Source organism: Larus michahellis, chromosome 2 (assembly GCF_964199755.1).
Source record: "Larus michahellis chromosome 2, bLarMic1.1, whole genome shotgun sequence".
In the NCBI taxonomy this organism is placed as follows: domain Eukaryota; kingdom Metazoa; phylum Chordata; class Aves; order Charadriiformes; family Laridae; genus Larus; species Larus michahellis.
This window is the reverse complement of record NC_133897.1, coordinates 49,890,163-49,902,442: the sequence shown is the minus strand read 5'-3', so window position 1 is coordinate 49,902,442 and position 12,280 is coordinate 49,890,163. Positions and strand designations below refer to the sequence as shown.

At 38.6% G+C, this 12,280-nt stretch overlaps 1 protein-coding gene across 12 annotated transcripts in view; it reads left to right on the top strand.

Moving 5' to 3' along the window:
* The first annotated feature begins 156 nt into the window (after nt 1-156).
* Nucleotides 157-12,280, top strand: part of ULK4 (unc-51 like kinase 4) — a 248,934-nt gene continuing 236,810 nt past the window's right edge. For 9 of the 12 annotated variants that reach the window (XR_012585552.1, XR_012585549.1, XR_012585551.1 and 6 more), the window contains exons 1-6: nt 157-433; nt 2,500-2,682; nt 3,718-3,866; nt 6,198-6,297; nt 9,278-9,417; nt 10,649-10,811. Coding sequence is in view for 9 of the 12 variants with exons in the window: in XM_074575250.1 (XP_074431351.1) it covers nt 3,729-3,866; nt 6,198-6,297; nt 9,278-9,417; nt 10,649-10,811 (541 nt within the window). In the remaining 3 variants the exon portion in view is untranslated. The remainder of the gene's footprint in view (nt 434-2,499; nt 2,683-3,717; nt 3,867-6,197; nt 6,298-9,277; nt 9,418-10,648; nt 10,812-12,280) is intronic. The other 3 variants (XM_074575247.1, XM_074575248.1, XM_074575249.1) reach the window with 3 other exon arrangements.

Here is a 12,280-nt window from a genome sequence, read left to right as displayed (position 1 = left end):
GGGAACTCCCCTCTGGCCCCGGGCCCAGCGGATCCGGCTCTGCGCAGGCGCCTTCTGGCCCAATGGCGGCTCCGCTCTGCTTCCGGCGTCTGGCCCCGTCTCCTGGATACGGGAGCGGGGCGGAGACCATCAAGGCCGTGCGCGGGTGGGGGCGAAAGTACGGACCCGCTGGCGATTTGTTCTTGAGAGAGCTGGGGAAACAAAGCCCGTTCCCGGAGTCGTGCTGCCCGTTGTGCCGGTGCCCCTTCCCGCTGGCTGTATTTTGTGGCGTGTAAGGACGGGTTTCCCTCCGGGACGCATCCAAACCCCACCTCTGGGGCACGGGAGGCTCCGCCGCGGGCGGGCGGGCGGGGCTCCGCCGATTTCGGTTGATGGCGGCGGCGCGGCGATAGTAACGCTGTCTCCTTGCCCACCACCACCCCCCGCCTCACAGGTAGGGCTGTTGCTTCCCGCGGGCGGCTAACGGCCGTTAACTGGCAGGGCTCCCGCGTGCCTAACGGCCCTCCGTCCCCGCGCGAGGCGGGGCCCGCCGTCACCCCCCACCCCGTCTACCCCTCCGCTTCGCTCCCTCAGTGGCCATAGTGCCTAGGTCTGAGTGCGGGATCAGACCTGGTACCCCTGGCCAAAGGCCTCCTTGAGGGGCAGGAGACCCGCCGGTGTATGTCTGGCCTAATGGTGCCCTCACCTCTGCAGCAGGTGAGCTGTTGTGTCCCGAGGCTGTGGCCCACACCTCAGGCCTGCCCAGATGGTGGCTCTTGGCAGAGCTTTGACTGCAGATCTCCGGCCTGGCATCTGCTGCTTTCTTCAGAATGTTTTGGCCATTCTCTCACCAAGAGAAGGAAGAAACACTTCTGGAACCGGGTTTCCTTGGTGTTGTGGTCCTGTATCCTGCCCAGAGCAAGTGAGGCTCACTTGGCAGCTTTCGGTGCTTCTGTGGAGGTTCAGACCTGTTTCATTGTGGGTGGTGGTGGGGTAGGCCTCCACAGTAGCCGTCTCACCTTGAAGTGCTTCTTTTCACTGTTTTGCATAGCTTTATTTGATCTCTACATTTTATGTCCACAGTGGTGAATGTGCTGCAGCTGTTGAAATTCTGCCTCATGAGTCGTGCTCCATTGGTTTGTGTACTGAAATGAATGGTATAGCCATTACTGTTGAGATTCAGGGAGACAAGACTAGATCGTAGAATGGTTTAGGTTGGAAAGGACCTTAAAGATCATCTAGTTCCAACGCCCTGCCATGGGCAGGGACACCTTCCACTGGACCAGGTTACTCAAAGCCCCATCCAGGCTGGTCTGTAACGTTTCCAGGGATGTTTCTCTTTTTCCTGTAGCTTCTTGCAGAGCAGCTCATGGAGACCATATTTACAATAATGCCAGTCATGAGGCAGCAACAAAGGCTTCCCTGTCCCATGACTATTCTGTCCCAATGTGCGTTTGCATGTCATTGCTCATGCTTTTGTCAGATAACCAGATATTTCTGTACATCATTGAACCTGGCGTTCATTTGCCTGGTTTATTGCATGAGTGGATGATCATGTCTTTCTTATGACCAACATGAACATATCTTCCATCTGTCTAACAAGTATATGCTTTGGTCGTATCATGAGGTGCACATGTCAGGTTTGAAGAATTCTTGCAAAAGAAGTTCAAGGAAGGGGCTGCGGTCATGTAAATTTTGGGGATAAGCTGTGGGTTGGCAATCTCCTTTGCTGGATACATTTCTAGGGCAGTGCTATTCTGGAATCTTTGTGTAGTAGGGGATGACATTTGGGGTTATTTGTTTTGGTTTTATTAAGCTGTCCAGAAAAAGAACATAAAGAATGATATAATGATCTGCATGAATTGGAAAAGAGAGGTAGGAAAATGGAGGCCCCTGTCTGTTCTGATGCTGTATCTTTGTGACTTATTTTGGTATGTTTGGCAAACTGATTTTTGTATAATTACCTTGTTCTCATAGATAGCTGTACAAAAAAAGTCTTCCTATGTTATACTGGCTGTACCCAGTTGTTTGCATAGTGCTAGGTAAAATTATACTAAGGCTTTTTAATAGTAATGGTGAGATTTTTTTCTTCTTATGGGAAGAAAACTTTTGTCTTCAATAACTACCTTTGATAAAGGACATCCTGGAATCATGATATTCCTGTGTGTGTTGTAAATTCTGGATCATCCAAATTGTACTGTGGCACCTGGCTGATGTTCTGGCAAGAACCAGTATTGTAGTGACAGACACTTTGTTGTCTGCTGCTGCCCAATCCTTTGTTGTATTTTCAATTGAAGTCCTGTCTGAAAACTTGGGAATTCTCTAGTCTTCATTTTCATCTTTCATTTGTCACTCTGGGAGCTTTGTGTCTTATGAAAGAGGTAAACTGCAATTGAGTTTGTGGTTTGTGATTAGGCATTTGGCAGCTGTATTGCTTAAGCAGCCCTTCCTCTCCATCCTTGCTGATCATTCCTGTTGCTGCACTGCCCTCTCCAATATGCTGTTTTTCTATGGTTTTAGGATAGCTACATTGAGAACTGGTCTTGTTGAAGAGAAAACAACAGTTTTACAAACAAAATGGAAGAAGTCATGTAGAGATGAGAGACAGCAACTCCAAATGGCTTGTAACTAATTAAATTGGTAGTTGGAAGAACTGGTCATTGGATGTGAAGTTGGCCTGGAGCTGGAAGAACTTACGGCAAGGTGGTCACCGGGGACTAGTTAGCAATATATCCTATTTCTGGAGTATGCTGACATTGGGATTCTGTATTCCATGCTCTTACCCCTGTGGAATAACCAAGGAGCATGATGGAAAGCTGACACAGAACTTTTCTCGTGTATTACAGTTACTTCAATACTTTGCTGTCAGTTCTCTCATTGCTTCAAGTATTCTCTGAGAAAATAATTGTGGAACAAAAGAATTGACTAGGCTTTTATGATAAACATCTAACTATTTAACTATACAAATGCCACTCCCTGGGTTTGCAACAAATGGCAATTGTTTCATTTGTTTCAGTATGTAAATTAAAGCATATACAATTCTTGACAAAAATGATAGTTACAAATATAAATTAAATTTCTGTTGAGCTTCCTGATTCCCACAATATAACATTGGCCAACAATTTTACACAGCTTCTACTTGCAAGGAATTCTTTCTATCCATGAAAAGTCATTAATGCTGAGTCCTATAACTGGTAAAGCTACATTCAGCTTTGCATTGGTAGGAACACTAATAGTCACAAAGTCCAGTGTTTTTTTAGTTATGCTGATGACATCAGTTATTTGGCAGGTTTAAATTACATTGTGAAAAGTTGCAGGAGCACGTTTGCCTCAAGTGCCCTTGGGCAGAAGTGTCTTATTTGGCAAGGCTTTCAGCATAGACTATTTTCATTTGGATGGCAGTTTTATGTAGGGCATACAATTTTAAGTTTGGTAGTATGATTTTTATTTACAGATAAAATATTTATAATTTGTGGCTACTGGCCCTCTGTAACTTTTTGAATGTGTTAAAAGCTTTGGAAGTGTAAAATACTATCGTCCATTCAAAATTTCCTGAGAGGAGGCTTTCTGTCCAGTTTGATCTTGCTGGAAGTATATAATCCCTATTTTTAAGAATTGGGAGGGTAAATCCTGTATATCAATGGCTATTAAATTTGAATGCTTTCCCCCTCCCCCTTTCTTTAAAGGTTCATTTATTTATGAGACTAATTCCATGTTTCTAATCCATTTCCTGTACAGCATCCTTACATATGGAGAACTTCATTCTGTATGAGGAGATTGGAAGAGGAAATAAGACAGTTGTTTATAAAGGAAGAAGAAAGGGGACAATTAATTTTGTTGCTGTTCTTTGCACTGATAAATGCAAAAGAGCTGAAATAACAAACTGGGTAAGTGATTTTTTTTTTCCTGCTAAATATGGGAAAAGATACAAAATCCTTGTAGCACAGGTAATATAAAGGAAAAAAAACCCATGTGCTTCTTTACATGGAGTTTGTCACCATTTAGATCAGCTTCTTAAGATTTTAAATTCTTATACTTTAAACAGAGTCTTATTTTAATGTATTTATTTCTTCATCTAATTTTATTGTTTAAGTCACATGCATAAACCCATGCTTACAGGCTTACTGTTTCTATGGTATGTCAGAGAACTTGTAAAAACGGTTACTTGCATATAGTAGTTTGCTTTATTTTGTTATCAGTTGTTCAAATCCAGTCGTAGTAATACCTTCCAGTAAACAATAAATTTTTTACTTACCAATAAAAAAATATTTTTGATGAAGGAATAGCATTTAAGATAAATGGATTCTGTTTTGTAAAAGCTTGGCAGTTTTAAACGTACAATACTTTCTGAAAAAGAAACTGTAATTGGTACAGTTAGACATTTCAAATATTTTATTTTTCCATTAAATAGATTCTGTTTCTGTGGTGCATTGCCCCTAGCTGGATGCCAGGTGCCTACCAAGCTGCTCTGTCACTCCCCCTCCTCAGCTGGACAGGGAAGAGAAAATATTTTGAAAGACTTGTGGGTCGAGATAAGCACAGGGAGACCACTCAGCAATTACTGTCACAGGCGAAACAGGCTTGACTTGGGGAAATTCGTTTAATTTATTGCCAATCAAATCAGAGCAGGGTAATGAGAAATAAAACCAAATCTTAAAACACCTTTCCTCCACCCTTCCCTTCTTCCCGAGTGTAACTTCACTCCTGAATTCTCTACCTCATCCCACTGAGTGTCGCAGGGAAACAGGGAATGGGGATTGCAGTCAGTTCATCATACGTTGTCTCTGCTGCTCCTTCCTCATCAGGGGGAGGACTCCTCACAGTCTTCCCCTGCTCCAGCATGGGGTCCCTCCCATGGTAGACAGTCCTCCGTGAACTTTTCTGTTGTGGACCCTTTCTATGGGCTGCAGTTCTTCACGAACTGCTCCAGCATGGGTCCTTTCTACAGGAAACAGTCAGGGACAGACTGCTCCAAATGTGGGTCCTCCACAAGGTCACAAGTCCTGCCAGCAAACCTGCTCCAGCATGGGCTCCTCTCTCCATGGGGCCACAGGTCCTGCCAGGAGCCTGCTCCAGCACAGGCTATCCTCAGGGTCACAAGCCTCCTTCAGGTGCATCCACCTGCTGCAGCATGGGGTCCTCCAAGGGCTGCAGGTGGATATCTGCTCCACTATCACCCTCCATGAGCTGCAGGGTGACAGCCTGCCTCATTATGATCTTCGCCATGGGCTGCAGGGAAATCTCTGCTCTGGCATCTGGAGCACCTCCTCCCCCTTCTTCTTCACTAAGCTTGGTCTCTGCAGTGCTATTTTTCTCAAATATTCTCACTCCTCTCTCTGGCTGCTCTTCCCCAGCAGTTTCCACCCCCTCAGCTTCTTAAATAGGTTATCCCAGATGCACTTCCTCTGTCTCTGATGGGCTCAGCCTTTGCCAGCAGCGGGTCCATCTTGGAGCTGGGTGGCATTGGCTCTATTGGACATGGCGGAAGTTTCTAGTATCTTCTCACAGAAGCCACCCCTATAGTCCCCCTGCTACCAAAACCTTGCTACGCAAATCTGGTACAGTTTCATAGTCCATCTCATTGTTTCTATGATAATTTGTTGGGCAACTAATGAATATGCATTTAAACATTTTGTTCTTAGAAGCATATTCGTCTTAGAAATCCCTTACATACCACGCTAAGATACAGAAGCTTCTGTAGATATTAGGCCGTGTAGGTTTGATAGTAATATAGATTTCCAGGGACCCTCGAATGATTGCTCTTGCCTGATAAGATTGAGAATGATGGAAAAATTTCTTTTTACTTCCTCTTACTGTGCTCACCATATTGTCTCACACTTTTGTTCTCACTGAAGAAGAAAGTAGGAATGCAAGTTTGACTCCAAATTCTGATTGCCAGTTTGTTCTTGTTTAAGTGATGCAAGAAGGTTAAATAGTGCTTATAATTTTGGGTTGGGGAACTTCCTTCTTTTTTCTTTTTTTTTCCTATATTTTTAAAACAGGTGAGTTGGGCAGGGTCTATGAGAAAAGTTATCTTTCCTCAACACACATGTAAAACTATTTGAATTGGAGAATAATTTTAGTGCACTGGAAAAGGTAAGAGAACAAGTAGTTGATCTAGAGTAAATTTGTATTGTCTTCCCCCTCTCTTGCCCCATAAATCCAAATATATTGCTTTTTTTTTTTCCCAGTTAAGTATGTTAAAAACTCTGTTCTAGGTTCGTCTGACTCATGAAATCAGACACAAGAATATAGTGACATTTCATGAATGGTATGAAACAAGCAACCATCTCTGGCTTGTAGTGGAATTATGCACAGGTAAGATAAGCTCATAAGATAATGATTTATAGAGTGAGTATTTGTAAGAGATTTCTTATAACAGTTACTCTACAACAAATACTTAGATCTTTGAAAAAGTTTGATAATTATCTGATTATTAAATTGAGAATCCTATTTATATCTAAAAATGTTTTTGCTTCTGGAAACATTTTCAGAAATCAATTGAAGTCATATTTCTCTTCTGCTTCACTGTGTATGTGTGTTAAATGTTAATTGATGTGACATAATGTTGGTTTTGAATAGCTGAAGAGATAGGGCTAGTCAGGGAAGCTTAAAAACAAATTGTGAATAGTTGGAGGGTAATTAAGTAAAAATTACTTGAGAAAAGTTTGCTAAGGACTGACAGCTTTGGCATTCTCTTTTCATTTTATAGCACACAATAATAGAGAGAGCAAGGAGCAAATCAGTTTATAATGTACGATGACTTAATATTGTTCAAATTATGTTCAAGTTAATTTTTTAATCAAAGGGCAGTTCTACAGCTAATAGTAAATTATGTAAGTTTTCTTCCTGTTCAGTAGAAGTATTTTGACTTTTATGTTAAGACTTTCATTTGGGAGCTCTGAGGACTTGAAACTGCATGAAGTGATTCATTGAGTTTTGATAGGTTCTTATCAATCTTAATAAAAGATCGTAAAAGAAATCTTTTAAAGCTTTCTCTAATTGTGGTGACTGCATGTTTTAAACTCCAGATAGTGTGCTTTACTCCACATGGAAGGAAAAGAAGGCCAATTGTGCAAGTGATGCGTGTTAAAACTTTGGTATCTGGAATTTGTTTCATAGTAAAAGTCCATATTACACACAGCCTTTTCTTCTATCCAGAATTCTGTTTCAAAAATTACTGAAGAAGAGAAGCTACAAGTTCGGGGGGGGGGAAGGGGTGATTCTTTCAATGATTAAAAGCTCATATGGAGGCTTTGGTCTATTTGCTCAGTCTAACTTACTATTAGACTAACTTAATATTTAAGTTATTAGACAGACAGCCTTTTATTAAGTACAGTTTGAACAATTATAATGTATTTTTACCTTGCAGCATTGCAGTTTGCTGCAAGGAGAGTGTCTTGAAGCTAACTTAGTTATAAATAGAATAAGACATGATTTTCTTCTTAATTTTGTAGAGCCTTGAAAATAGCTTTTGAAATATGGAAGATCTTTCTCACTTGTCTCAAGGTGATAAAGTGAGTTTCTGTTATCAGATGCAGCATGCTTCTGTGTTGCTGGTTTCACGATTTTTCTTTTCTTTCTGTATTTGGTCATATTATGGAATTATTATATGTGTGGTCCTGTAAAATATGTCATAAAACCCAGTAATTAAACATGATGGAAAATTCTTTACTATAGCTTTGTAATAAGGGCTTAGTTTTAAAGGAATGGCTGATTTATTAAACAGCATTAAAAAGGCTTAGAAATAAAATGATTTTAATATTCATCAGTGTTGAATAATTTGAAGAATACTGTGATGACAAACCTTTTAGTGTTGCTATTCTCTGAAAGAAATTACTGAGCAAAGGAATAAAAGATCTAGTATCCTTTTCTATCAAAAACTCTCTTAATCCCTTTTTTCATTCAGGGACTTTTTTATGTGCATGATTTGGCTAAGGTATAAATAATAGGAATATAAATAACCCAGGAAGTCCATAGATAATTCACAAAATACAAGCTGTAGTCTTAGGAGAACAGGTTTGGTGGTGCAGGAGTAGTCAAGGGCAAAATGAGGTGGAGGAAAGGGATTTTGAGGGAGATAGGAATGTGGAGATTGGGATAGGAGACTGGGACAGGAAGGAGGAAAAAGACTGAGCAATGAGTTTGTGGGAAATAAACTTAGGATAAGTCCAAGTCCTGTGAACAGTTAGGACAGGAATGACTCAAATGGTATGAGTGTGATGACATACCTGAGAATCGGTGGGATGTGAGGAAGTAGGTGATGGGGGAAGACGAGGGATTTTTGCAAGGATGGAGAAACAGTAACAATCAGTGGGAAAAAGCATAGAGTGTGATTGTGAAGTCCAGGGAAAGACACGGGTGATAGAGGATATATGTGAGGGTTATTTGGAAGGCTTTGTTAGGTGTAATTTGATCAAAAAACAGAGGAAGGGTTGGGGTTGGTTGGAGCTTAGTGGAGAAGGAGCATGGTGATTTTGGAAAGACAGAGAAGGGTCTTTTGTTAGGATGAGAAGTCCAGAGAGATACAAGTAGGACTTGCTGGGCCAGGAAGCTGGGATTTGTATGAGAAACCTGGAAAGTGAAAGTTTAGTCCTGGGTATTTTTGTTTTGTTTTTTTTTTTTTTAATTTTATTTTTTTTTAAAAAAAAAAAGAAAATGAAGCGAGAGGAAAGGATGAAAATGAAAGAGCTGGGGCACATGAGTCAAGAATAAGTACTGTACTATGTGTGAAGAACAAACAAACAAAAATTATTTCTTGGATGATGCTGACCTCAGGATACCAGAATGTAACCCAGTTTTACTATTTCTGTTGCCTGTGAATTCAGTGGAAAATTGCATGTCATTAGCTTTAGTACTTGTTCACAGAAGTACTGTGACAGTCACACCAAGCCTGCTCTTGGTACTGTTTATTCTTTTAACTTATGCAGCAGGGTTCCAGTTAAGGAATTTGAATTAACCCACTAGGGGCTATTACATTGTGATGTGACAGAGTTTCTGGATTTCTTTTTTCCCTTCCGTTTCCTTTGTAAAATAAATCAATATTAAAGTAATTTGGAAGTCATGCACTCAATTATAGTAAAAACTAAGATTTTTGTCACAGTATTGGAAATAGATTATTTTTTTTCTCTACATCTTGGATTTCGTAACTATTGGATAATCTCAAGAAATATTTTTAATATCTACTGGTAATGATTTTTGCTTGATAGCTTTTGAAGAAGCTTGTGTAATGTACTTGGGAATTATTTGTGTGGCATTTTGTTTATATGCACTTGCTACCTGTGTAAACATATTTCAGGTGGTTCTCTAGAATCTGTTATTGCTCAAGATGAACACCTACCTGAAGATGTAGTGAGAGAATTTGGTGTTGATTTGATTACTGGTTTACACCATATTCATAAGCTTGGAATCATCTTTTGTGAACTGACACCTGGAAAGGTAAGAAGGATATTATTTATTAGGGGACAACTGCATGTTACTTTGTATGCCACCAGCATTTAATTCATTATTTCTGTTTTGACTCTTTGGAAGACGCTTACCTCAGATTGGAGGCCAGTTGAGCTTTATAATATATGTGAAGACAATGAGAGACAAGTCTATAGCTTGAATATTTTATGATCTAATTGATTTATTTCCCTGTTGTATACTTGATACAATTTGATAGATTGTCTTTGGTTTGGTGTACTAGTTTGAGTTAATGAAGTATTTTAGTTCTCTCTCCTCAGACATATAACTTCATTATTATGCCTGTTTTGTCATGCTGCAGAATGTTTTGAATTCATAGAAAATGGTAATGAGAGAGTAAAGTTACTTAAACTTTATTTTTTAATAACCTTCTCTATTGTTTCCAAGTGCCCTTTAAGTTATCGTCTCACTTTTGCATAAAAATACAAATCTTTTATGTGGTTCCTGATTTTGTGTGTGTGAAATTTATGTATAGTTTTTTCAAAGTCCATGTTTGGTTTTAGTTTATGTAGCAACCAGAATATAACTGTAAACAAAAATTCTTGCTTAACACTAATTGGTTTTGATCTTGATCTGTAAAATCTTGCACAATTATACTCAGTGTCTGTCATTCATCGGTCTAAAGGCAGTAAAAAAAAAAAAATATTAATAAAGCATAATGGATAAATAAAGCCTCTGTGTTGGTCCAAAGAAGAATGTTGATGTAAAGTACTCCTTCGAACACAAAATACAGAGTACTAAAGTAAGACTGCTTCCCCCAGCCCCTCATCTGACTGAACGGGCTATTTCTCCAAATAATATTTTTGGGATTATGAAGCTTTTAATTGCGAGAATAAGCAGTGACTGCATAGAGAAAAATCTCATGGTCATTGGACAAAATCTTTGGCATTTTCTGCTAAATAAAATTAGAAAGATTGTTTTTTCCTCTGTTTGTTTTTACTACACTTGTGTTTTCCTATAGAGTTTTACTCTACTTCTACTTTCTTTTCTATAGTAGCATTGTTGTTCAATTAGATTTAATAATGAGTTAACAAAAGTGCATATTAAACCTCCTAAGGGTTCTGTTGTGAGATTCTGTAATTTTTTGGTTATAAGAAAAAAGGTGGTGTTGACTTAAAAACTTCCAAGTTTTGAGTTGTAAATTTCAGCAGTCATCAGTTTTAGTATATGATACTTATATGTTGGATTATGTTTATTCTTCTAGATTCTGCTGGAAGGGCCTGGCACGTTGAAATTCAGTAATTTTTGCTTGGCTAAAGTGGATGGTGAAAACTTGGAAGATTTTTTTGCTTTAGTTGGATCTGAAGAAGGTGAAGGAGATGTCAGTGAAAGCACTCCACAAAGATACCTGAAAAATAGATTTCGAGGTATGATATTTTTATATCCAAAACTAACTTGCACCAAAGGAACATAATTAAAGTTGTAAAAAGCTTTTGTTTGCAGTAATTTGGAGAGAAGACCTTGAAATAAAATAGTTGTTCATTGTTCTCTTGGGGCTAACTAAATTTCTAGAGAAATGGAATAATTAATTCTGTTGTGTTATCATTTGTAAAGATTAATGTATTTGACTGTGTCTTTGCAACAGAAAGCATGGTCTGTACATTTTCTGTAAGGAGGTCTCACATATCCTGCATATGAGGAATTTTTTAAGTAAGCTCAAAACCAAAATTTTGCTCTTAAGGAAGATTGTTCAGAGAGATCATAACATACAGAGGGAACAACCTGGAAGTGAGTAGAAAGAAAAGAAACTGTATTTACAAGTATATGTTCGTAATTCTAATTTTCACAGAGCCAGTTTAACTGGGCTGGAAAAAATATAGTTCTGTCTGCCATAAAATGTATTCTTTTCCTGCTTTTTGTAAATAGTTTTCAGGTTATTTTTGGATTGAAGCTCATATGTAGGTGACAAACATTTGAAATCCTAACAAATTGAGTATATGGATGAGATCTGAAATTAATTAAAAATATTAATTCTTGGTTTGGGTTTGCTGAGTAGGCTTGATTATTAATTGCTGTTTGATGAAAACTATGGCGGGAAGAAAAATGCTCTGAAATACCTTTGGTCCTTGATGCATTTCACCTATCATTAACTAAGTACAGGTAGTAGAATTAGAATAACGAGAAGATCAATAAAACTTTTGAAGTTCAGAGTTCAAACTGTAACTAGCTTTCCTAACTGATAAAATTGTATTTCTGACATTTAGTTGATATAGGACAGTGTATTTAAAATAATAATTAAAAAAAATTTAAAGGAAGTAGCAAAAGAATTACTGCATTACAACCTTTTTGGTTCCAGTTATAAAGTGGTAATTGTAGAATGAAGAAGTAACTGATATTGGAAGTATGATAAAGAAAAGAAGGGATTTAAAATTAATCCTGTTTTGTCTCAGAAAAACTTGAGGTATGGAATTATTTATGCACTTTTAAAACATCTGTGCTACAGATGCTCTCTGTAAGGTCTAGGACTAAATTCCTTTAACTTCCTGTTAAATGTATACACAAAATTCAGTAAGTACTACACAGAACTGCTGCTTCTTCCATTCGAGACTTTGCACTGCTGCTAGGTATCCATTTAACAATGGTTAAGATATTTGTTTTCATGATTTTATTGACATAGTACTTTCATGGTCATTTTTGCTGCAAATGGTCCAAGTGATTTCTAATTTGAGACTCCACTATTTCAGTACCTTTTACCTAAGAATGATGACTTCTTTTTAAAATATGAGAAAGTTATCGTGCTTTAGTTTCAACAGGCAGATCCATGCAAATGCAGTAGTCTGCAAAATGCTGTTATTTTTTCATTGAATAAGAAAAAGTCAGAAACTTGATTTTAATC